General features: G+C 51.4%; 1 protein-coding gene across 3 annotated transcripts in view; it reads left to right on the top strand.

Annotated features, from left to right (window-relative positions):
- RASGEF1C (RasGEF domain family member 1C) overlaps positions 1-26,174 on the top strand; it is a 183,203-nt gene that overhangs the window by 153,758 nt on the left and 3,271 nt on the right. Inside the window, exons 12-15 of one of the 3 annotated variants that reach the window (XR_010112159.1) lie at positions 6-101; positions 2,739-2,862; positions 12,468-12,540; positions 13,142-24,284. Coding sequence is in view for 2 of the 3 variants with exons in the window: in XM_055112916.3 (XP_054968891.1) it covers positions 6-101; positions 2,739-2,862; positions 12,468-12,540; positions 13,142-13,166 (318 nt within the window). In the remaining variant the exon portion in view is untranslated. Of the gene's footprint in view, positions 1-5; positions 102-2,738; positions 2,863-12,467; positions 12,541-13,141; positions 24,285-26,174 lie in introns of those variants that run through there. The other 2 variants (XM_055112916.3, XM_055112918.2) reach the window with 2 other exon arrangements.

Genomic DNA, 26,174 nt, shown 5'->3' with positions numbered 1-26,174 from the left:
TCCAGATTGTCATTCCTTTCTTCAGCCTGCTCATCAAAGACATCTACTTCCTGAATGAGGGCTGCGCCAACCGCCTTCCCAATGGACACGTCAACTTTGAGGTAGGACCTCCCTGCGGACCGCCACTGAGGTAGACAGGCCGGGAAAAGTTCCCAGGGCAGGACCACTGGCCCTTGGACACCCAGCCTCATGGGGGACCCTGGGGCAGAATGAGCAGTTCACAGCTGACCTTGGCAAGGTTATCAGGGTCCTCCCACCCTGACATCCACTGCAGTGGAGATGCTGAGGCTCAGGGTCATGTCCATCCGGGCTGCGCCGCACGGCCAGCACAGGTGAAGCAGGGTCCATCTGAGCCCCTGAGGAGCACCAGGCTCGCGAGAAAGGCAGCTCCGTGGGCCCACAGTGACAACCAGCAAGGTGCTGTGACAGGGGCTGTGCCCTGGGGGTCAGCACCAGCCCAAAGGCGGAGCCTTGAGTAGCAGGAGGAAGCTATCAGGCCGAGGCCAGAGTGAACAGAAAAGAAAGAATTCTGCTCCCTCTGTAGACACTCACCACTCTCAGCTCAAGTGTCTCCTCCTCCAGGAAGCCCCCCTGGACCTCCCAGGCAGAGAGAGCCCACCTGTCAGGCCTCCCAAAGCACAGCAGGCTGGGCATCCCTCCATCCATCCTCGGTCCCTCCATCCAGCCCGGATCCCTCTGTCCATCCCCGGTCCCTCCGTCCATCCCCGGTCCCTCCGTCCATCCCCGGTCCCTCCGTCCATCCCCGATCCCTCCGTCCATCCCCGATCCCTCCGTCCATCCCTGGTCCCTCCGTCCAGCCCGGATCCCTCCGTCCATCCCGGATCCCTCCGTCCATCCCGGATCCCTCCGTCCATCCTCGATCCCTCCATCCATCCTCGGTCCCTCCATCCATCCTCGGTCCCTCCATCCATCCAGGATCCCTCCGTCCATCCCCGATCCCTCCGTCCAGCCCCGGTCCCTCCGTCCATCCCGGATCCCTCCGTCCATCCCGGATCCCTCCGTCCAGCCCCGGTCCCTCCGTCCATCCCCGGTCCCTCCGTCCATCCCGGATCCCTCCGTCCATCCCCGGTCCCTCCGTCCATCCAGGATCCCTCCGTCCATCCACGGTCCCTCCGTCCATCCACGGTCCCTCCGTCCATCCTCAGTCCCTCCGTCCAGCCCGGATCCCTCCGTCCATCCCCGGTCCCTCCGTCCATCCCGGATCCCTCCGTCCATCCCGGATCCCTCCGTCCATCCACGGTCCCTCCGTCCATCCACGGTCCCTCCGTCCATCCCCGGTCCCTCCGTCCATCCTCGGTCCCTCCGTCCATCCCCGATCCCTCCGTCCATCCCCGGTCCCTCCGTCCATCCCGGATCCCTCCGTCCATTCGGGATCCCTCCGTCCATCCACGGTCCCTCCGTCCATCCCCGGTCCCTCCGTCCATCCTCGGTCCCTTCGTCCATCCTCGGTCCCTCCGTCCATCCTCAGTCACTGCACCCGAGTCCCTGAGCTCCTGAGAAGAAAGGCCAGGCTGACCCGCTCCATATCCTGACCTCCAAAAGGGCCCACCCAGCACACGTGTCTCGGCGTAGCTGTGAGCTAGGCAGACACTGAGTCAGACAGAGCATGCCATGCAGCAGCTGGACTCCTAGTCTGTAGGAAGGAGGGGGCTCTTCTCCCACTGAGAGCCAGCCCCACCCTAGCTTTGGCCTTAGCAGTGGGTGACACAGTGGGTGCGAGGCCCCACCCAGCTTCCAACTCCAAGGAGCCGTAAGTCCTGGGCCAGTCACCAGTCACTGCTCTGTGTGAGCCTCAGTCTCTCCCTGTGTAAGATGGGTCTTCATCTATAGCCCAGAGAGGGGCTGGGGGTAGAGGTGCAGCATGGCCTCCATGGGCTGTGAGTGTCCCCTGCAGCTGGGAACCACAGCACATGGCCAGACGCTTGGGCCTGGAGCTGCCCTCCTCACAGACACCCCAGCAGACCGTCACATGCTACCCACACAGGCCTTGTTAGAGGGTCCCAGGCTGCCTCACCTGTTTGTTAGGTTAGCCCAGGCTGGAGGTGATGTGGACAAGATGGGACTTAGGCAAGACACTGCAGGGGCCCAGGGAACTGGGATCCTCCTCCACAGGTGACACCAGCCCAGAGCCAGGCATGGGAACCCCTGCCTTAGCCCTTCCTGAATTGATCCTCAGAGCTGAGGCCAGGGACAGGTAAGACTGCAAGGTGCTTGTGTGGTCCCAGCTTTGGGGAGCAAGCAGAAGGGACTGGACCTGGCTTCCAGGGCAGATCAGAGGGTGTCGTGGAGCGGGGGTCCCTGCCATTCACAACTGTGCACTGCTCTTTATTTAAAGTTGGCACCTTTTTTAAAAATTAAATACATGTGTTTACATTTTACTTAAATAAAATCACACTTAAATGAATTACTTAAGTCTTACTTAAATATACCTATTTAAATATATTTGCATAATTACATAAATCAACAAACATGTATCACTTGCCATACATAGAGGATAACAACAAAGTAAATACAATGACATAAAACCAGGCCCACTCTTGCTCCACACAGGCTGCAGGCCAGGACTGCTCTCGCCCTCATTTATCGCCCCCTGCTCCTCCTCAGAGCCCTAAAGCCACTGGGTGTTGAGAGGGTCTCTGCCAGGACCAGCCCCTCCCCCTCATGGGGACCTCCAGGCACTGGAGTGCCTCCATTCTGTCTCTCTGTGACCCTGGCAGAAATTCCTGGAGCTGGCCAAGCAGGTGGGGGAGTTCATCACCTGGAAACAAGTGGAGTGTCCCTTCGAGCAAGACGCTAGCATCACCCACTACCTGTACACCGCCCCCATCTTCAGTGAGGATGGTAAGGTAGCCCTGCAGCCCTCCTGCCTACTGGGCCACGGGACCCTGGGGTAGCCTCTCAGTCACCATTCAGGACCCCTGCTCTGAGTAGGTTAGGGATGCACCCTGCCCACCTGGGCTGGCTCCGGGAGGGAACAAGGAGGGCTCCATCCCCCTGGCTGGCCCATTGCCACTCCAGGAGCACAGGATGGGCCTGAGGAGGTCCAAGCTGGGGCCTCAAGGACCCCCGGGGCCAGGCTCCTCCCCGGACACAGTTTGGACACCTTTAGAATTCTAAATCAGAACCATCTACCTGTCTGACTCACTTTCCTCAGTAAAGTGGGGGTGATGATAAGAATCACCCTCGGCCAGGCACAGTGACTCATGCCTATAATCCCGGCACTTTGGGAGGCAGAGGCAGGCAGATCAGAAGATCAAGAGTTTGAGACCAGCCTAACCAACATGTTGAAACCCCGTCTCTACTAAAAGTACAAAAATTAGCCGGGCGTTGTGGTGCCTACCTGTAATCCCAGCTACTCAGGAGGCTGAGGCAGCAGAATCACTTGAACCCGGGAGGCAGAGGTTGCAGTGAGCCGAGATCGCACCACTGCACTCCATCCTGGGTGACAGAGCAAGACTTCGTCTCAAAAAAAGAAAAAAAAAAAATCACCCTCCCAGAGCTTACGTGGGGAGTGCCAAGCACAGCACTGACTGTGTAGGCGTGTACGTGTGTGCAGGTGTAACAGACACAGGCGCGAGGTGAGGCCTCTGCTGCAGTGCCATTCATTTCTGTCCTCTCCACTAAATAAGCATTTCCATATGATCATTTGTCAGATGTAGGTTTGCTTGCAAGCGTGCTAAGGGGGCAGGTCCCGGGGCCGGTCCCGGGGCCCTGCTTTCAGGAAGCAGAAGTGGTAGAGAAGCAAGTGGCCCTGTGGGCTTGAGCTGGGGTGGAATGGCCCCGCGGCCCCACATCACCCTGAGAGGGCCTGCTCAGGACGCAGAAGACCTGGCTTCTCATCACAGCAAGCATGTCACAGAGGGACCCACACTTAGGCTCAGTGGGCACTTTTACTTTCTCCAAAAAAAAAAAAAAAAAAAAAAAAGGGAGAAGGATCTTTTAATGATTTTGCTTTTGAATACTTTCAACTTTGCCATTTTATTGTTTATATTTTGAAGCTGGGAACTTTTTGGAGGGGCTTTCACCCCTATCTGTAGCCACCTCCCCGCAGTGCCACTAAGAAGCCGAGCAGCTGATGAATAAACCTGTCTGAGCCGCTCCCACCCCAGCGAGCTGTGCGATGAGCAGGCCTCATCGTCTCTAAGGCTCTCCTGCAGTATCTGGAAAGCGGGGTGATGTGAGAACCTGCTCCCCAGGGCCCCGGGGAGAATGCCTGGAGCTGCCCAGGCGAAGTCCACACAATTACCCTCAATCCACACTAGTGCGTGAGTTTCCTGTTGGTGCTGTCACAAATCACCACAAGCTTGGTGGCTCAAAACAACACAGATTTATCCTTACACACTTCTGGAGAGCAGAGGGCTGAAATGAGTTTCCTTATACACTTCTGGAGACCAGAGGGCCGAAATGAGTTTCTCTGGGCTAAAATCAAGCTGTCAGCAGGGCTGGTTTCTTCTGGAGGCCCTGAGAGGAGAATCTATTTCCTGGCCTTTTCAACTTCTAATGGCCACCTGTATTCCTTGGCTGTGGCCCCTTCCTTCATCTTCAAAGTGCATCACTCCAATCTCTCCTTCCATCATCACATCATCTTCTCTTCACCTTAGTCAAATCTCCCTTTGCCGTCCTCTTATAAGGACACCTGTGATTGCATTTAGGGCCCCCACATATAATCCAAGATATTCTCCACATCTCCAGATCCTTCATTTAATCATGTCTGTAAGGTTCCTTTTTGCCATAGAAGGTAACATTCAAAGGTCCTGGGATTAGAACCTGGATACCTCTGGGACCATTATTCAACCTAATTGTTATTATTATTATTTTTTGAGACGGAGTCTCGCTCTGTTGCCCAGGCTGGAGTGCAGTGGTGCAATCTCGGCTCACTGCAAGCTCTGCCTCCCGGGTTCACAACATTCTCCTGCCTCAGCCTCCCGAGTAGCTGGGACTACAGGCGCCTGCCACCACGCCCAGCTAATTTTTTTTGTATTTTTAGTAGAGACGGGGTTTCACCATGTTAGCCAGGATGGTCTCAATCTCCTGACCTCATGATCCACCCGCCTCAGCCTCCCAAAGTGCTGGGATTACAGGCGTGAGCCACCACACCTGGCCCTACTACCCTAATTATTATGATGATTGTTGTCATTAGCCAGTGACCTCTTCATGGAACTTGGGCATTAAGATGAGTTAAAGACACATGAGGAGAGGCATAGAGGAGTCTCAGGGCAGAGAGGGAGAAAAGGGGGGCATTTTATTTACTCCTTTAGTCAACCATGTCTTCAGAGACTGCTGTGTGCCAGGCAACAATCTAGCAGTTAACACAGACAAAACTGTGGCCCTCCTGGAGCCCCGTTAGAGAGGGGCATCTTCCATTTTTACTGTCTCTTCCTTCTGTCCCTCCCACAACCCCAAAAAAGTGGAGGGAAGTAAGGTAAGAGACCTAGGATGTACTGAGCCCCAGCTGGGTCACTTACAGCCCCTGACAAAAACCTGGCCCTGACCTCAGCTCCAGGCTTCCCTGGCAGGGCCCACCTGGCAATTAGTCAGACTTGAATCTCCTTGAAGCAAATGAAAATATAGAAAGTCTCAGCAAAGAAACAGAAGATATAATAAGGAAGAGCCAATGGGAGTTTTAGAACTGAAAAATACAATAACTGAGATGGAAAACTGAGTGAATGGGCTTAACAGCAGAATAAAGAAGGCAGAGGAAAAAAATCTATGAACTGGAAGATGGAACAATAGAAATTATACAATCTGAACAACAGGGAGAAAATAGACTGAAACGGCTGGGCACGGTGGCTCGTGCTTGTAATCCCAGCACTTTGGGAGGCTGAGGCAGGCAGATCATGAGGTCAGGAGGTCGAGACCATCCTGGCTAACACGGTGAAACCCCATCTCTACTAAAAATACAAAAAATTAGCCAAGCGTGGTGTCGGGCACCTGTAGTCCCAACTACTTGGGAGGCTGAGGGAAGACAATCACTTGAACCCAGGAGGTGGAGGTTCAAGTGAGCCGAGATCGCACCACTGCACTCCAGCCTAGGCCATGGAGTGAGACTCTGTCTCAAAAAAAAAAAAAAGAAAGAAAGAAAATAGACTGAAACATATTTTCAGGGACCTGTGGGATTATAACCAAAGATCCCACACTCATGTCATCACAGTCTGTGGAGGAGAGGAAAAAGAGGGCAGGACTGAAAAAGTACTCAAAGAAATAATGGCTAGAAAGTTCCCAGAGTTGGAAAAAACATAAACCTACAGATTCAAGAAGCTGAATGATCCCCAAAAGGAAAAACTAAAGAAACCCCTACCAAGACCCATTGTAGTCAAACTTCTGAAAACTGAAGGAAAAGAAACAAATCTTGAAGCCAAGTGCAGTGGCTCATACCTGTAATCTCAGCACTTTGGGAGGCCGAGGCAGGTGGATTGGTTGAGGCCAGGAATTCGAGACCAGCCTGACCAACATGGCGAAACCTCGTCTCTACTACAAATACAAAATTTAGCCAGCTGTGGTGGCACATGCCTATAATCCCAGCTACTTGGGTGGCTGAGGCACAAGAATTGCTTTAACCTGGAAGGCAAAGATTGCAGTGAGCCAAGATTGTGCCACTGCACTCCAGCCTGGGTGACAGAGCAAGACTCTGTCTCAAAGAAAAAAAATAATTAAAAAATAAATATTTTTTTTAAATATTAAAAATGCTGAGAGAGAAATGACACTTTACCCATAGGGGGAAAACACTCTGAATCATGTCAAATTTCTCATCAGAAACCAAGAGGCCAGAAGACAGTGGCACATTTTTCAATTGCCAAAAAAAAAGAACTGTCAAGCCAGAATCCTATATACAGTGAAAACATTCTTCAGGAATTAACTATAGATAAATCAAAATAGAATTCTAAAAGCTGTTCAGGTAAACCACAGGAAGACAAGAAAAATAAAACAGAGAACAAAACACAGAACAAAAAGAAAACAAAAAAATAGACAAAAAGGCAGACTTAAGTCCTAACATACTAATAATTACATTAAATGTAAATGGTCTAAATACACCAAGTAAAAGAAATTGACAAAGTCGATTTTTTTAAATGATCCAACTATATGCTATCTACAAGAAACTCACTTCACTATAATGATAGAGACATTTTGATAAGTAAAAAAAGAAGAAAAGATATAGCATGCTAATATTAATTAGCGGAAAGCAAGAGTAGCAATATTAATTTCAGATAAAGCACACCTTAGAAGAAAGAAAATTACCAGAAACAAAGAAGGACATTATATAGTAATAACTATTACAAGATACAGCAATCCTAACTATGTATCCACCAAACATCAGAGCTGCAAAATTCATTAAGCAAAAGCTGATCAAACTGAAAGGAGAAATAACTAATCTACAATTACAATTGAAGATGTCAACACCCTTCTCTGAACAATTGATAGAACAACTAGACAGAAAATCAGAAAAGACAAAGAACTCAACAATATCATCAAACAACAGGAATCTAATCAACATTTACAGAACACTCCATACAAGTGCAGTAGAACACACATTTTTTAAAATTGCCCCCAGAATATAGACCAAAATATACCATCTCCTGAGCCATAAAACCAGCTGAAACAAATTTGAAGTAATTGAAATCATGACACACTGTGTTCTTCAACCACAGTGGGATTAAATCAGCAGCATCAGACAACAGAAAACTCTTGAAACATTTAGAAATTAAATGACACACTTGTAAATAATCCATGGGTCAAAGAGGCTCATGGAAAATTAAAAAAAATAATTGAACTGACTGAAAATACAATCAGATTTGTAGGACAGCTAAAGCAGGACTGAGAGGAAATCTTACAGCACCAAATGCATACATTAGAAAAAAGGGGAAGTGTCAAATCAATAATCTAAGTTCCTACATCAAGAATCTAGAAAAAGAGGAGCAAAATAAACTCAAAGCCAGCAGCAGGATGGAAATAAGAGCAGAAATCAATGAACCCATAAGCAGAAAAACAATAAAGTTAATCAAAGGGCCGGTTCTTTGAAAAGAACAATAAAATTGCCGCCATCTAGCAAAGAACCTCTTGACAAAGAAAAGGAAAAGACACAAATTACTAATACAGCAGTCCCCCTTATCTGTAGTTACCCTCGGTCAACCATGGCCTGAACATACTAAATGGAAAATTCCAGAAATAATTCATAAGTTTTGAATTGTGCACCATTCTGAGTAGTGTGATGAAATCACACGTCATCCCACTGGGTTCCTCCTGGGACATGATTCATCCCTTTGTCTGGCATTTGTGCTGTGTTTATGCTGCCTGTCAGTCACTTAGTGGCCGCCTCAGTTATCAGATCAACTGTCAGTGTCACTGTGCTTGTGTCCAGGTAACCCTCATTTTACTTCTTTTTTTTTTTGAGACAGAGTCTCGCTCTGTCACCCAGGCTGGAGTGCAGTGGCGCGATCTCGGCTCACTGCAGCCTCTGCCTCCCAGGTTCAAGCGATTCTCCTCCCTCAGCCACCCAAGTAACTGGGATTACAGGCGTGAGCCACCACGCCCAGCTAATTTTTGTATTTTTAGTAGAGACGGGGTTTCACCATGTTGGCCAGGCTGGTCTCGAACTCCTGACCTCAAGTGATCCACCAGCGTCAGCCTCCCAAAGTGCTGGGATTACAGGTGTGAGCCACCGCACCCAGCCTATTTTACTTCTTTTTTTTTTTTTTGAGACGGAGTCTTGCTCTGTCACCCAGGGTGGAGGGCAGTGGCGCAGTCTCGGCTCACTGCAACCTCTGCCTCCCGGGTTCACACCATTCTCCTGCCTCAGCCTCCCGAGTAGTTGGGACTACAGGCGCCTGCCACCACACTTGGCTAATTTTTTGTATTTTTAGTAGAGACGGGGTTTCACCATGTTGGTCAGGCTGGTCTCGAACTCCTGACCTCAAGTGATCCACCAGCCTCAGCCTCCCAAAGTGCTGGGATTACAGGTGTGAGCCACCGCGCCCAGCCTATTTTACTTCTTTTTTTTTTTTTGAGACGGAGTCTTGCTCTGTCACCCAGGGTGGAGGGCAGTGGCGCAGTCTCGGCTCACTGCAACCTCTGCCTCCCGGGTTCACACCATTCTCCTGCCTCAGCCTCCAGAGTAGCTGGGACTACAGGTGCCCGCCACCACACTTGGCTAATTTTTTGTATTTTTAGTAGAGACGGGGTTTCACCGTGTTAGCCAGGATGGTCTCAATCTCCTGACCTCGTGATCCGCCCGCCTCCGCCTCCCAAAGTGCTGGGATGACAGGCGTGAGCCACCGCGCCTGGCAAAGTACCTGAGCAGTGATGCAGGCAGTTCAGATATGGCAAAGAGAAGCTGTAAAGTGCTTCCGTTAAATGATGAGGTGAAAGTTCTCAAATTAAGGGAAAAAATTGTATGCTGAGATTACTAAGATCTACAGTAAGAACAAACTTATCCATGAAATTCTGAAGAAAGAAAAATAAATTCTTGCTAGTTTTGCTGTTGCATCTGAAACTGCAAAAGTGCCTGATGAGTGCTTAGTTAAGATGGAAAAGGGATCCAAGGCAAGTATATATAGGATTCCGTACTATCTGCAGTTTCAGGCAGCCACCAGGGGACTTAGGATGTATCCCCCACAGATAATAGGGGACTGCCGTACCAGGAGTAAAACAGGATATCACTAACGACTACAGACATTGAAAAGATAATAAGGGAATACGACAAACAACTCCACACACATGAATTTAACAATTTAAATGAAATGGACTAATTCCTTAAAAAGCACAAATTACCACAACTTGACATAAAATAGATAATTTGAATAGTCCTATAACTATTAAATACATTGAATTTATAATTTTAAAACTCCCAAAAATGAAGTCTACAGGCTCAAATGGTTACACTGGAGACTTCTACCAAATGCTTAAAGAATTAACACCAATTCTCCACAATCTCTTCCAGAAAGTGGCAGAGGAGGGAACCTCCTGATTCATTTTATGAAGCCAGTTGTCTTAGTCAGTTTGAGCTGCCATAACAAAATACCTTAGACTGGGTAATTCATAAACAACAGACATTTTCTTACCACTGAGTTAAAATATATATATATATATATATATTTCTACAGTTTCAGAGGCCAGAAATCCAAGATCAAGGCAGATTCTGTGTCTGGTGAGGGCTGCTCTCTGCTTCCAAGGTGGAGCCTTCTTGCTGTGTCCTCACATGGCAGAAGGGGCAAATGCTGTGTCCTCATATGGCAGATGGGCAAAAAGGGGCCAGACTGGCTCCCTCCAGCCCTTTCATAAGGGCACTAATCCCATCCATGAGGGTGGAACCTCATAGCCTAATCGCCTCCTCCAGACCCCACCTGTTAGTTAACACTATTGCATTCGCGATTATGTTTCAACATGAATTTTTCAGGGCACAAACATTCAAACCCTGGCACCAGTATTACCCTGATACTAAAACCAAAGACAGTATCAAAAAAAGAAAATACAGGCCAATATCCCTCATGAATATAGACACAAGAATCCTTAACAAAATAAGCAAATAGAGTTCAGCAATATGTAAAAATAATTATACGTCATGACTAAGTGGGTTCATTCCAAGGATGCAAAGCTGTTCAATATTTGAAATTCAATCAGTGTAATTCACTATACTAAACAGCTAAAGAAGAAAAGACACATGATTATATTAATCAGTGCAGAAAAGGCATTTGACAAATTTCTACACGCATTTATGGTAAAAACTCTCAGAAACTAGTAATAGAAGGGAATTTATCAGCATGACAAGTTGCATCCACAGAAACGCTTCTGCAAACATTATATTTAACAGCAGAAGATTTAATGCTTTCCTCGTAAGACCAATAACAAGGAAAGGATGTTCACTCTTCCCCACTCTGAGTCATCATAGTAATGGAAGATCTAGTTAGTGCGATAAGGCAAGAACAGGAAGTAACACACAAATCAGAAAGAAAAATTAACACTGTCCCTATTTGCAGATGATGAGGAAAAAAAATCCCAAAGAATCTACAAAAACCCCTAGAACTAATAAGGGAGTTCAGCAAGGTTGCAGGATACAAGACACACATGCAAAAATCAACCGTGTTTCTATGTATGAGCAATAAACATGTGCACGCTGAAACTAAAATGATAATACCATTTACAGTCACTCACATGAAATATGTAGGTGGAAATGGAACAGAACACGCACAGGACGTGTACGCTAAAAGTTAATGCTGATGTGCCGGGCGCGGTGGCTCACGCCTGTAATCCCAGCACTCTGGGAGGCCGAGGCAGGCGGATCACAAGGTCAGGAGATCGAGACCATCCTGGCTAACACGGTGAAACCCCGTCTCTACTAAAAATACAAAAAATTAGCCGGGCGTGGTGGCGGGCGCCTGTAGTCCCAGCTACTGGGGAGGCTGAGGCAGGAGAATAGTGTGAACCCGGGAGGTGGAGCTTGCAGTGAGCCGAGATCGTGCCACTGCACTCCAGCCTGGGCAACAAAGCGAGACTTCTGTCTCAAAAAAAAGTTAATGCTGATGAAAGAAATCAAGAAAGATGTAGATAAATGGAGACACAGGATGTTCTCGAACGCAAAGACTGCATAGCAAAGGTATTAATTCTCCTCCCAGAATTTAAGTACAGGTTTAATGCAATTCCTACCCAAATCCCAGCAAGACTCTTTGTAAGATAGAGACGAGATTCTCCTAAAATTTGTATCGGAAGTCAAAGGAACTAGAATTGCTAAAACAATCTTGAAAAGGATTCGTGGGAGGAATGAGTCTGCTTGATGTTAAGGCTGATATGATAGCGCTATGGTCGTTAAGACAGCACAGTACCAGGGGAGGGATGGACGCATGAATCAATGGGACAGAATAGAGAACCCAGAAAGAGACCCACGCAAATATACCAGGTGATTTTTGACAAAAACAAAACAAAACAAAACAAAACTCAATGGAGGAAAGCTAGCCCTCCAACAAACAGTGCCGGAGCATCCGGACATCCACAGACCAAAACATGAACCCCAGCCCAAGCCTCACACCTTATACAAATAATTAGCTCAGCATGGATCACAGACTAAAATGTAAAATGTAAACCTATACAGCTTTTAGCAGGGAAAAGCAAGAGATAATCCTCAGAATATAGGGCTAGATAAAGAGTTTCTTATTCCAAATATGCCACTATGATATGGCCCAGCCATTGCATTCTTGGGCAGTTAGTTATTCCAGAGAAATAAAGACTCATGTATTTATACATCATTTGAAGTGAGTTTCACACAAAAGCAAAAGCCCTCACGCAAATATTATAGAACTACTGTCGTTAAGACAGCACAGTATTAGGGGAGGGATGGACACATGGATCAATGGGACAGAATAGAGAACCCAGAAAGAGACCCACGCAGATATAGCAGGTGTAGAACAGGTTATTATCATCAACCATAATTGTGAAATTTCACTTCATTTTCTGTCTAGGTCTTTATTTGGCTTCTTATGAAAGTGAGAGCCCAGAGAACCAAACAGAAAAAGAAAGATGGAAAGCTCTAAGGTGAGTCTTCCCGCCAAGGTGGGGCCTGGGGGCTGCTTGGGATGGAAAGCTCTAAGGTGAGTCTTCCCGCCGAGGTGGGGCCTGGGGGCTGCTTGGGATGGAAAGCTCTAAGGTGAGTCTTCGCGCCGAGGTGGGACCCGGGGACTGCTTGGGACCAGGACAGGGCCGAGGGGCTTCAGAGATACCCGGCTCACCAGCCTCCTGGGAGCCTCAGCAGCCCACAGTGGGGATCAAGCCACAGTCATAGGGGTGAGGAGAGGAGGCTGAGTCTGTGACTCCCCCACGGCTGGTGGCTGCCTCTGTGTGCAGTCAAGATGCATGTCCCAGGGACAGGGACTCCCAGTCTATATTTGTATGCCAGACAGTGGGACACACACCCCACCTCCTTCTTGCTCGGCGTGTTAACACGTCCAAGTGGCGGTCGGAAATGATCCATAGCAATGGACTTCGAGGGCTGAGCCCCAGGGATTTGCAGAACACCCCTCTGGGGCAGGAGGCCGGCTCTCCTCAGCGCACTGAGAAAGTGGCTGTGCTGGAGAGCAGTCTAACTGGGGTGGGGAGCTCCAGGCTCTCACCGCTCCCGACATGCTTAAATCTGCAGATCTTCTATTTTGGGGAAGACATGAAAGCGCTGAGCTGAGGGACGAGGAAGAGCTGGAGCCCACAGAAGCCGTCCACAGCCCTGCCTCAGTGGCCCAGTGGGCAGAGGCCAGGGAGTGCCTCACTATTTTGCAAATGCTGACCCTGTGGCCTGCTGCCCGCCCCCCCCACAGTGGCCATACGGGCACAGGAGACCTTTTATGGGACTTTGGCCCTGGCAGGACCCAGGGCCTCCAGACGTGCCGGCGGCACATGCCTTGGGGACATCCTGCCTTCAGGACCGTGGGGCCTGGTCAGTCTGTCCATCCTCGGCAAGGACACAACACTGCCCCAGAGGATGGGACCACTGCAAGCTCGAGACCTTGCTTGGTGACATGTGCCACTTTGGCCACCACCCACAGTCTGTCACCACGTGGCTTGGGAACTTCTGGAGCCACAGCAGGCATCACGGTGCGACGTGAGATGCCTGCGCCAGCCCCGAGCCCACTGGCAGCCACTGCCATTTCACCCATGGTCCTTCACCCTGCCCTGCCGACGAGCTTGTCTCTGCAGCCCCAGGAACCCCCTTCCTGGATGCTGCTGGCCCCAGGAGATAGCTTTCTGGTGACAGCTGTTGAACGCGTCAGCAGGACAAACTGGACACATGGAGTTACAGTGTATACATGGCAGTCCTGCCACCCAGCCCCCTTGTAAACTCTAGTCACTATAAACACACCCATACGCCTATCCATGTCCACCCCACGTCCACCCCATGGCAGGTTTTCAACTCAGCCCGGGGACTGTTGTAGCCACAGTTCAGGCATGGGACTGGGTAACTGTTTCCCATCCAGAGACCCCGTGTCGTGCTCACAGAGCCTGGTGCGTGGGGGATGCTCAGTTAACCTTTGGTGAAGGATACCCACAGCCTTGCCTGGTGCCCCTTGTCTAGACCAGGGCATGAGGAAGCCAACAAAACCCCCTTGGCCCACCAGCAGGCCCCTCCCACAGCCCCACCCTGTCTGTTTCCAGCCCCTCACAAACTGAGCCAGCAAGCAGTGGGCCGGGGAGCAGCCGAGACCCCACCTGACACGTGACAAGGTCATCTAGCCAGGAAGTCAGGGAGTGCAATTTGCACCCCCTTTGCTGGTCAGGGCCTGCTGGGTGGCGGATGGGTTGAGGAGGGAGCGCTGGAGTGCACTGACCCACCCTGGCCCGCTCTAGGCCATGTCAGGCCCCTCAGCGGTGGAGTCCCACTCAGTATCAGACTTGGCTGTCCTGGACTTGGGTCCTATCTGGGGAACGGGCAGAGACAGGGCCACCAGCAGCCGGTGCCTCAGCCAACTCAGGGATTCTGCCTGGTGAGCCAGGACCACAGCAAGGCCCCAGAAGGGCCCGGCAGAGGCACGGGGCCTGCACATCGGGGCCAAGCAGAATCTGCCCTGCACTACCTCAGCCCACCTCTTCCATCTGAGACCCCAGGGACGGCAAGCAGTGTGGAGAGGTGGGGGCAGGGCTCCTGCAGGGCCTGGGCAGAGCCCTGGGGGCCAAACCCCAGGAGTTTGGGGGGTTCCAGGAGCTGGTTAGAGCCATCGTCTCACCCTCATCCCTACCTGGCACCCTCAGTCCCTGGCACCCCTTGGGCAACATGAGAAAAGCCCCCTCCAGAGGTCAGCGGGGATCATCCCTGCCTCCTGGCCACACCAGTATGCTGTTCCCACTGCCTGACATGCTGTTCCCCACCTTGTCGATCCAGTCAGAGCTGCAGCCTCAGGTGCAGGGCCCATCTCCCAGAAGCCGTTCCTGGCAGCAGCCCCCCAGTGGCCCAGCGCAGGATGGGTATCAGGAGGATGGCCAGGTGAAGCTGGGTGCCCCGAGGCTCACCCCAGCAGGGGAGGCTCTGGGGCAGGAGGGAAGGAGGCAGCCCACAGCCAGCCCCGTGGAGAAGGCAGGGCTGGGGGCTCAGGCTGAGCACATTTGTGCCTCAGGATCCTCCAGGGGGCCTTCAACCTGGCTCTGCACCCCTCTGAGCAGCTGCTGTGTGCCAGGCCCTGGTGCGGCCAGAGGGCGTGAGCTCCCTCAGAGGACCCACCCAGACACGGTGTGGCTTCTCCAGGTGCAGCCTCGGAGCCCAGGGAGGCCTCGCTCACAGCCACACGGTCTGCTCCTTGGCTCATGGCCCTTCCCTGTGGAGGCGTCTTTGTCCTCCTGTAGTCCTGGCTCCAGCGTCATGGCCAGCCAGATGGGACGGCCCCCAGGGGCTCCACAGGGCAGGGCCTGTGCCTGTGGGGCAGGTGTCAGCAGCGCAGGTGGTGCCCAGGACTAATGCCTGTGAGCTCGGCGTGGCACCAGGTGATGCGAACCCCTAACACCACTCAGTCGAACCGCAGGCACGAGGCGGGGCCTGGCCATGGGCTCTCCTTCACTGCCTGGGCTTCTTCTCCAGGGAGGGAGCCGGGGTGGCATGGAGCCTGCAGACCGGAAGATTCTTCCCTGACTGGGGCTTACCTCAGAGGCCCTGGGCCTGGCTGGGGTTCCACATTGATTCATTCTTACATGGGGGACCCCTGGGTTCTCTGAAATCCCTGCCCCCCATCACTGCGTCACTGGGCACTGCTGCCCACCCCAAGCAGTTCCTTGGGAAATGGTGTCTTGGTTCTGGCTGCTGTAACAATACCAGAGGCTGGTAATTCATACACAACGGGAATGCGTTGCTCACAGTTCTGAGGGCTGGAAAGTCCAAGATGAAGGCACCGGCTGATTCAGTGTCTGGCCCCTCACAGGTAGTGCCGCCTGCGTGCCCTCACACGGAAGGGGGATGCAGCTGCCTCCAGCCCCTCTTATGAGGGCGCTAAGCCCATTCACAAGGGCACCACCCCCATGACTTACCCACTCCCCAAAAGACCTCACCTCTTAATACCCTCACACTGGGGATTCTGCTTCAACATGGGAATTTGGGGGTCACCAGCATTAGACCACAGCAGGCATCTCCATCGTGGCCAGCAACTTAGCCTGGGAACCCAGCCGCATCCAGCCCTCCGCAAAGTCCATGCAGCCCCCAGAGCAGAACCCCAGATAACCTCAGAGGCGTAAGTAGGGCTGCCCCAGGGACTGTCACAGTCTCTTCCCTAACAACTCAGGGACAGATAAACAAACGCTGACATGGCCCTTCATCCTTCACATCCCTCAGGCAGGCATCAGACCTCAAGCCTCTGCATCTCCCAACCCTGCAGGGCTCCTGAGTGGTTCTCCAGGAGGGGCAACCCCCTCACCCCTTGGAAGTGCCCCCATGTACCCACAGCACCCTCCGAGCAATGCCCTCCCCAGTTTCTAGCTCCCGACCACTGACTCACCCACCCATGGGTCAAGGAGGTGAGCAGCTGGGATCTCAGTCAAGAGCCCCATTTGGGATGTGCCTCAGCTGGAAGCTCATACTTCACACCTGGAAACTCAAACGCTTCCCCGTGACACCGAGCCTCAGGCCAGCACTTCACCTACAGCCTAACAAACCCCGCCAGCTAGGTGCTGTCATCATCCCCCTTGGCAAATGGGGAACAGAGGCTCAGAAAGGCTAAGCAACTGCTCATGGACAACAGCATGGAGAGGCGGGGACTGCAGGGTCTGTCACCTCCACAGCTCTGCTCCTAACCATGGTGTGGGGCAGAGGGGCTTCTGCTGGCCACCAGGGCTTCCCATAGTCACACTCAAGGTGACATGCATCTTTCCTCTGCTCCTGCCTCCTCCTCTTTTGCAGGTCCCTGAGCCCCCTGTGTCCCCTGGTGTTTCAGGAGGACCCTGCACTGTCTCATTCATGCTCAAGACAAAATCTGCCACAGCCCAGCTCCCCTCCTGCACCTGCCCCGGCCCTCTGCAGGCCCTGCTGGGTGAAGCCATGCCTCATACCCAGCCATAGAGAAAAGCAGGCCTCCCTATCACGCCACCCTCCATCCCCAGGCATCCAGGCCATGTGGCTCATGGCCCACTGCAGAGTCTTCAGTGAAAAGGCACCATTTTCACTCCCCAGGACTCAGGTTGGGGTCCTGGGGCCCTAGGCCAGGAGATGGATCCAATAGGAAAACCTCGAAAGGCCTGACGAGAGGCTCCTCAACCACAGCGGGGCCCTTGCCTGTGGCTGGGCGGGGTGCCTGACACCGTCCTCTTCAGCATCCCACCCTGCGCCTCCAGGTAGGACCGAAGAGATGGGAAGTTTAAGTGGAATGAAGGGATCTAAGGCATAAGCTACCCCCACTACAGACCAACAGACCTTTACCAAGTGGGCAAGCTGACAGCAGTTCAGCAAGGAGGAGACGGAAATCCCACATGTCGGGGCAGAGAGCAATGGCAGGAAAGAGCGGCAGAGGCCAACGGTAAAGAACCCCACAGGACAGACCAAGGAGCTTGACGTTTACCCCAAAGGCTCTAGGGGAGCCAGTGAAGAGTTCTGGGGGTGGCAGTAACATGGTCAGTTTTAAAAAGATCTCTGATCGCTTTTGACCCAGCACTTCCACTTTTACAACCTAAACTCAGCAAAAAAACCTGAGACCAGCATAGTATTTGCATAATGGAGATGTCACGAGTGGCCTCCATCATCCTGCTCCTGTACCAGCACGTGGGTTTGCTCCTCAGCCCAGCCCAGCACCTGGAGAGCCCAGTTGAAGGCCCTCAACCAGCAGGAGCCCGAACCCTTTCTTGCAGCCTCAGTGGGAGATGGGTGTGTGCTCCTGGCCCTATGCAGGATGGGCTGACAGCCAGGGGCTGGTGGGACAATAAGACTAGTGCACCCACTGGGCGCGGTGGCTCACACCTGTAATCCCAGCACTTGGGGAGGCCAAGGCGGGTGGATCACTTGAGGTCAGGAGTTCAAGACCAGCCTGGCCAACATGGTGAAAACTTGTCTCTACTAAAAAATACAAAAAATTAGCTGGGTGTGGTGGCGCGTGCCTGTAATCACAGCTACTCAGAAGGTGGAGGTGGGAGAATCACTGGAACCTGGGAGGCGGAGGTTGCAGTGAGCCAAGATTGTGCCGCTGCACTCCAGCCTGGGGACAGAGCAAGATGCCGTCTCAAAAAAAAAGGAAGGAAGGGAGGGAGGAAGGAAGGGAGGGAGGGAGGGAGGAAGGAAGGGAGGGAGGGAGGGAGGGAGGAAGAAAGGGAGGGAGGGAAGGAAGGAGGGAAGGAAGGAAAAAAGGAAGGAAGACAGGAAGGAAGGGAGGGAAGGAAGGAAGGAAGACTGGTGCCTCATAGGGGGCAGAAAGCTTCTCAATGAATTACTCCTATTGCTTTTGTGGACAGTTGCACCCCACTATTTAAATGATTTACCCTTCTGTATTAAAATATAAACGAAGGCCAGGTATGGTAGCTCACACCTGTAATCCCAGCACTTTGGGAGGCCAAGGTGGGTGAATCACTTGAGCCCAGATGTTCGAGACCAACCTGGGCAACATAGACCCCATCTCTACAGAAAATTTAAAAATTAGCCAGGCGTGGTGGTAATGGTACATACCTGTGCTCCCAGTCACTCGGGAAGCTGAGGTGGGAGGATTGCTTGAGCCCAGGAGGTCGAGGCTGCAGTGAGCTATGATTGCGTCACTGCATTCCAGCCTGTGTAGCAGAGTAAGACCCTGTCTGAAAAAAAAAGAAAGAAAAGAAACATAAATGAAACACAGCAATTTAGTGCACAGTTTGGTTTAAATCAAGAGCCGTTAGCACTCACATAGACAACCTCTTCATCTAGAACACGTCTTTATAGTTGATCGTTTGATCTTACACATCGAGACCCTTTGCAGGAAACCTGCCAGGAGGCTACTGAAGACCTGGATAAAGGGTCTACGGGGCAACACTCAGAGAGAAGGTAACTGAGCCCTGGAAATTCAGATGTTTAGAGGTTGAAGAAATAAGGAAAATCCATCAAGGGCATTGAGAGTTTCTGGAAGTTAAGAAGGAAACCACGGAAGAGACAGAAGCTGTTAAAGACTCGAGAAGCAGCAGCCACCCAGCTGTGTCACATGCTGCTGAGAACATCCAATAAGAACCAAGAGCTGGCCTGGGGATTGGGCAATGTGGACATCAATAGTGACCTCAGAAGAAGGAATTTCAGTGAAATGTTGGGGATGAAAGTCTGCCTGAAGATGATTCCAAAGCAGATGGAAAGACCAACTATCCAATGGAAAAATGGGTAAGAAACGGTTCACAGAAGAGGAAATGTACATAGCTCGAACTTGTAAAAAGATGCTCATGATGGCCGGGCATGGTGGCTCACGCCTGTAATCCCAACACTTTGGGAGGCCGAGATGGGCGGATCATGAGGTCAGGAGATCAAGACCATCCTGGCTAACACAGTGAAACCCCGTCTCTACTAAAAATACAAAAAATTAGCCGGGCGTGGCGGCGGGCGCCTGTAGTCCCAGCTACTCGGGAGGCTGAGACAGGAGAATGGCGTGAACCCGGGAGGCGGAGCTTGCAGTGAACCGAGATCATGCCACTGCACTCCAGCCTGGGCGGCAGAGTGAGACTCCGTCTCAAAAAAACCAAACCAAAGCAAACAAACAAACAAAAGATGCTCATGGTGATAGAAACTTTCAAGTTCTCTGAAAGACGACCACATTGATTTGCCATTTTTACCTCTTAGATTGACAGAAAACTAATAGTAATGTTTTGAAGCACAGCTGGGGAAACAAGCACTCGTCATTGCTGTTTGGAATGTAAACTGATGCTCTCCCATGGAGGTGGATTTGGCGGTTGCCATCAAAATTACAGGCCGGACGTGGTGGCTCATGTCTGTAATCCCAGCACTTTGGGAGGCCGAGGCAGGTGGATCACCTGAGGTCTGGAGTTCGAGACCAGCCTGGCCAACATGGTGAAACCCCATCTCTACTAAAAAATACAAAAAATTAGCCTTGTGTGGTGGCGCATGCCTGTAATCCCAGCTATTCGGGAGGCTGAGGCAGGAGAATCACTTGAACCCTGGGGGCAGAGGTTGCAGTGAGCTGAGATCGTGCCACTGTATGCCAGCCTGGGAAACAAGAGCAAGACTTCGTCTCAAAACAACAACAACAAATTACAAATATGTGGATGCTGTGACATGGCAATGTCACCTCCAGCAAGTAATCTTCCCTTCACCCTTACACACCTTCAAATGAAGTCTGCATATGGCTATTCGTCACAGCAAAAGATCGGAAACAACCCATGTCCATAAATAGGAAGCCAGGAAAACACATCCCTGTGTGCCTCGCCATTGAATACTTTGCAGCTGTAATAAGGATGCTTCATGTACTGACGTGGAAAGGCACCCTCACCTCACAATGGACGTACCAGCCCACCAGCATGGTTAAGTGGCCCCACAAATCCTTGCCAACGCTTAGCATCAGGATTGTGTTCCTGCAGCAAGACATATGCCACCAAAATGAGGAAATAAACCAAGAAAGATGATGTGGGTCAGCAGTCACAGGACCCAACGCAGGGAGAGAACAGGAAGTCCTGGGAGACAGCCTCTTATCAGCACCCAGCAGATGACAGCCAGTGGGAGGACAGGGCTCCAGGAGAAGCCCAAACACCTCTGCGGAACAGAAAACATGAAAGGAAGGGGGAGTGGGAATGGCAGCTTCTGTTAAAAGCCTCTTAACACTATAAATTACCTTTAAGTACTACTTTGATTTTTTTAAAATGGATTTTAAGCTGGGCATGGTGGCTCATGCCTGCAGTTCCAGCACTTTGGGAGGCAGGAGGATAACTTGAGGCCAGGCGTTCAAGACCAGCCTGGGCAACATAGTGAGACCTTGTCTCTACAAAAAATTTAAAAATTAGCCAGGCGTAGTGGCGCACACCTGTAGTCCCAGCTACTTGGGAGGCCGAGGGAGGGGAATAGCTTGAGCCCAGGAGTTCAAGGCTGCGGCGAGCTATAATTGAGCCACTGCCCTCCAGCCTGAGTGATAGAATGAGACCCTGTCTCCCGTCTCCCCAGAAAAACATTTTACAACCAAAAAGTACAGTAAATCACTGTAGGGAGTAGGGTAGAGCTCCCAAAGCTGAGAGGGCCTATGGCCTAGCAAGAGAGCTCTGCACCCAAAGAAATGAGCAGGAAAACAGGGAAGGGGAGTACACAGACAGCAAAAGGTGGGTCTCTGTCAAATGTGATGTTCCTCCAAAATAATAACATCTCAGACACACGCAGCTACCAGAGGAGGAAACACCCTGGGGCCCAGGCCCAGGGAGGGAGAGCCGGGGAGCTCCTCAGGACCATGAGGATGAAGGGTATTTGCCAAGCATCAGGAGCAGGAATCTCAAAGGGCAGGCAGAGGAGAGGAGCCGAGGGAACCCTATGGACCCCCTTCCCAGCAAAACGAGTGCAAGGGGTAAAAAGGATTTTTTTAAGTCTCCAGAAATTGTCTTTTTTTTTTTTTTTTTTTTTGAGACAGAGTCTCACTCTGTTGCCCAGGCTGGAGTGCAGTGTCACAATCTGGCTCACTGCAACCTCCGCCTCCTGGGTTCAAGCAATTCTCCTGCCTCAGCCTCCTGAGTAGCTGGGATTACAGGCGCCCGCCACCATGCCTGGCTATATTTTTTTTTTGTATTTTTAGTAGAGACGGGGTTTCACCATGTTGGTCAGGCTGGTCTCAAACTCCTGACCTCGTGATCCGCCTGCCTCGGTCTCCCAAATGTTGGGATTACAGGTGTGAGCCACCACGCCCGGCCCGGAAGTTGTCTTAAAAGAATAGACCAAATGAAGAAAAATTGATTCAAGAAAAATCTACTGAAGCTCAGTAAGAACAGTGAGCACTATGACATTTGAACTATTACCACTTCCTCCATCCTTACTCTCAGCTCAGAGTGACGAAAGCTCTGTGCCAGGTGGGTGCAGCCAACAACACAAAGCTCTCTGTCCCCCAGCTCCCAGGCAAGGCTACCATATCTCCACGGGAGGGGCAGGCTGCCAGCATCTCTCTCCGCAAGCCCAGCTCTGTGTTAGAAGCTAAATCTGGAGCAAGTGCAGCTGAGAGGTCAGGGCCCCCTCCTCCACTCAGCCCCTCCATTGCAGAGTGGAGACTCTGCCCTAGGCGCTTCAGTCTGAGCACACCGAGTCAGGCTGGCTCCACCTCACTCAGGGTGGAAATTCCATGCTGGGAGAGGCAAGCCAGGAAGATCAGAGGCCGCAGTCCCCACCCAGTCCACTCATCAAGCAAGGGTGTCACTCTGAGAAAGTGGGCCATTGTCCCTACCACCCACAGTGAAGCAGTGACTGAGAAATTTTGCCCAGGAGAGGAGAGGCAAGGCACAGGACAGACAGCTTCAAAGCTCTCCCCAAAGGAATTGCCTTTATTTGAACACAGTGTAGGTAAGTTCAAGGCTAAGGGCACTCAGAAAACAAGAGAGGCTAGGTGTGGAGGCCGACGCCTGTAATCCTAGCACTTTAAGAGGCTGAGGCAGGTGGATCACCCGAGCTCAGAAGTTTGAGGCCAGCCTGGCCAACATGGTGAAACCCCGTCTTTACCAAAAATATAAAAAATTAGCCTGGTGTGGTGGCACACGCCTGTAATCCCAGCTACTTGGGAGGCTGAGGCAGGAGAATCGTTTCAACCCAAGAGACGGAGGTTGCAGTGAGCCGAGATTGTGCCGCTGCACTCCAGCCTCGGCGACAGAGCTGGACTGTCTAAAAACAAAACAAAAACAGTAGAGATCGTGTTGGTAAGTGATTAACAGATAACTAGTAGCTTCAACAGAGCAACAAGCTAAACCATAAGCCAGCCAATTTACCAGATAGAACCATGGAGGAAGCAGCCACAAAGAGCCCTCCTGGGGTCAGAATGAACCTCGAAGACTGACCTGGAACACTGCCCCTGCAGAGGCACCTGCATTTAATTGAATCAAACTGTGGAGAAATGTTGGTCCCAGGACCTGGTCTTAACAGTAGAACCATCATCCAGCAGTTGGTGGCGCCTAACAGCTGGTGCGAGACCAACAAAGGCAGACAGTTAACAGAATTATGAGGGAAAGGGACAGCCAAAGAGAGCCCTGCTAAAGCCACCGCCACCCCAGGATGACTGTGAGCATGCCCAAGGCTCCCTCTGAGGAGCAACATCAGAGGCATCACCTTGCAGGTGAAACAGACTGCGTTAAAATAGCCCAGTTAAGTCTCATGCTTTTCCCTGACACGTGGCCTGCACCTGAGGCCTTTGGTCTCTATTTTTTGCCAATTTGCCAGTAAAACTTTACTTATCAAAACAGGCAGCCAGCTTGTGGGCAATAGCTAACTGATTTAATTTTTTTAAATACTGCCTTGTTTATCCTGATTCCCTCCCGTGCCTTGGCATTCCTGGGAAGTTGCTTACTTAAGAGGCCAAGGGGCCGGGGGCGGTGGCTCACCCCTGTAATCCCAGCCCTTTGGGAGGCGGAGGTCGCGGGGGGGGGGGATCATTTGCGGTCAGGAGTTCGAGACCAGCCTGGCCGACAAGGTGAAACCCCTTTTCTACTAAAAACACAAAAATTAGCCGGGCGTGGTGGCACACGCCTGTACTCCCAGCTACTCAGGAGGCTGAGGCAGGAGAATCGCTTGAACCCGGGAGGCGGAGGTTGCAGTGAGCCGAGATCTCGCCACTGCTCTCCAGACACAGCGAGACCACGTCTCAAAAAAAAAAAAAAAAAAAAAAGAGGCCGAGGCCGTCGCCGGCCCGCGCCGAACCGCCAGGGGGCGCCCTCCCTCCGGCACCGCCCACTCAGCCCGGCAGGAATCCGGGGCACAGGGGGCCCCTGACGCCGCGCTGGGCGTCCCGAGTGCTGGGCGTCAGATCTGCTCCTTCACCCTCCTCCGGCGGCAGCGCTCCTCCCCACCCCGTCCCCAGCAATCGCCCACCGACCTGTGTCCCTTTCTCCGCCGAGACGCCTTGGGATCGGCTCCCTCCTTCCCCTCACGGACCCTCCCCCAGGTCTGGCCTCCGCTGCTCCCACCTCCTGAGGTTTTTCTCACGTTTTGATTTTAGGGCAGGCCTCCCAGCATGAAAGCCTGACCTAAAATCAAGGCTGATGATCGTTCCTGCTCCCAAACAATCCTTCCCGTCAGCCAGACCTGAGCCTCCTGAGAGCCCTCGCGACGCCCGCGGGGGATGTGGGCGAGAAAGCGCCTCACGCTCCTCCCGCGCAAAACGCCGGAGAGGCCGGAAAACGCAGCCGTCGAGGTGAGCAATATTTTAATGCCATGTTTTTAAAAGTTAAAGTTAATGAAAAAGTCCATGAACAAAATATCAACATTTTAAATAAAGACAGGATTGGATTTTTTTTTTTTTTTTTTTTTTTTTTTTTTGACGGAGTCTCTCCCTGTCGCCCAGGCTGGAGTGCAGTGGCGCCATCTCGGCTCACTGCAACCTCCGCCTCCCGAGTTCAAGCGATTCTCCTGCCTCAGCCTCCTGAGTAGCTGCGACTACAGGCGCCCGCCGCCATGTTTGGCTAATTTTTTGCATCTTTAGTAGAGACGGGGTTTCACCATATTGGCCAGGCTGGTCTCGAACTCCTGACTTCGTGATCCTCCCACCTCATCCTCCCAAAGTGCTGGGATTACAGGCGTGAACCACCATGCCTGGCCGGATTGGATTTTTCTTTTGGCCTCAGGCTCCAGTCCTCTGACTGACCTTGTCTTTGACTTTTTAAAATACTGTATTAAAATATTACTTATGCTGATGACTGAGATTTTGGGGACCCTTCTCCAATTTTCCACCTGAGGCAACCATCTCACTCACTTCATCCTAGTCCCAGCCCCGGTAGAGAAAGTCAATAAACAAGTAATAGGTGGACGTGGTGGCTCATGCCTGTAATCCCAGCACTTTGGGAAGCCAAGGTGAGCAGATCACCTGAGGTCAGGAGTTCGAGACCAGCCTGGCCAATATGGTTGAAACCCTGTCTCTATTAAAAATACAAAAATTAGCCAGGTGTCGTGGCACGCGCCTGTAATCTCAGCTACTTGGGAGGCTGAGGCAGGAGAATCACTTGAACCGAGGGGGTGGAGGTTGCAGTGAGCTGAGATCATGCCATTGCAACCCCAGCCTGGGCAACAAGAGTGAAACTCCCTCTCAAAAAAAAAAAAAAAAAGGCCGGGTACGGTGGCTCATGCCTGTAATCCTAGCACTTTGGGAGGCTGAGGCAGGAGGATCACTTGAGGTCAGGAGTTTAACACCAGCCTGGCCAACATGGTGAAATCCCATCTCTACAAAAAATATAAAAATCAGCTGGGCGTGGTGGCATGCACCTGTAATCCCAGCTACTCGGGAGGCTGAGGCAGGAGAATCACTTGAACCTGTCGGAGTTTGCAGTAAGCTGAGATAGGGCCATTGCACTCCAGCTGGCGACAGAGCAAGACTCTGTCTCAAAAAAAAAAATAAATACATAAAAGAAAAGTAATAATTTCAGAAAGTGATAAGATCTAGAGAAAATTAAACATGACCACGTGACCCAGCAACTCCACCCTCCTAGGTATTCCATGCCAAAAGAAATGACAACATACAGTCACACAAAAACTTGCACACAAATGTACATAGCCACACTGCTCACAATAGCCAAGGAGTGGGGAAAAAACAAAATGTACTTCAGTGATTGAATGGCTACACAAAATGTGGCTGTGATCTCATCAAATATACATTTGGTCTTCATCCAGGCTTCCTGGCCTACAACTCCTAGAATCCTCAGAATCTCCACAGTGGTGTCTTTCATATGCTAAAGAGGTGGGTGAAGGCAGGCAGCCCCCAGGTAGCTCCAGGATGGGGCTGGTCACCAGAAAGACCAAGGCAGGACTAGAGGCCTGGGACTTTCAGCCTCACCCCCCAGCCTCCAGGGAGCGGAGAGGGGCTGAAGGTTAAGTTGGTCACCCATGGCCAGTGATTTAACCAGCCTTGCCCGTGAAATGAAGCCTCCTTATAACCTCCAGGATAGCTGAACACATGGAGGTTCCTGGAGGGTGGTGTGCCCAGGGAGGGGTAGAACCTTCGTGCTCCTTTCCCCATGCCTTGCCCAGGCATCTCTTCATCTGTATCCTTTGCAATACCCTTTATAATAAACCAGCAAATGTAAGTGTGTCC

Source organism: Pan paniscus, chromosome 4 (assembly GCF_029289425.2).
Source record: "Pan paniscus chromosome 4, NHGRI_mPanPan1-v2.0_pri, whole genome shotgun sequence".
Lineage (NCBI taxonomy): Eukaryota > Metazoa > Chordata > Mammalia > Primates > Hominidae > Pan > Pan paniscus.
This window is presented reverse-complemented; position numbering and strand designations above follow the sequence as displayed.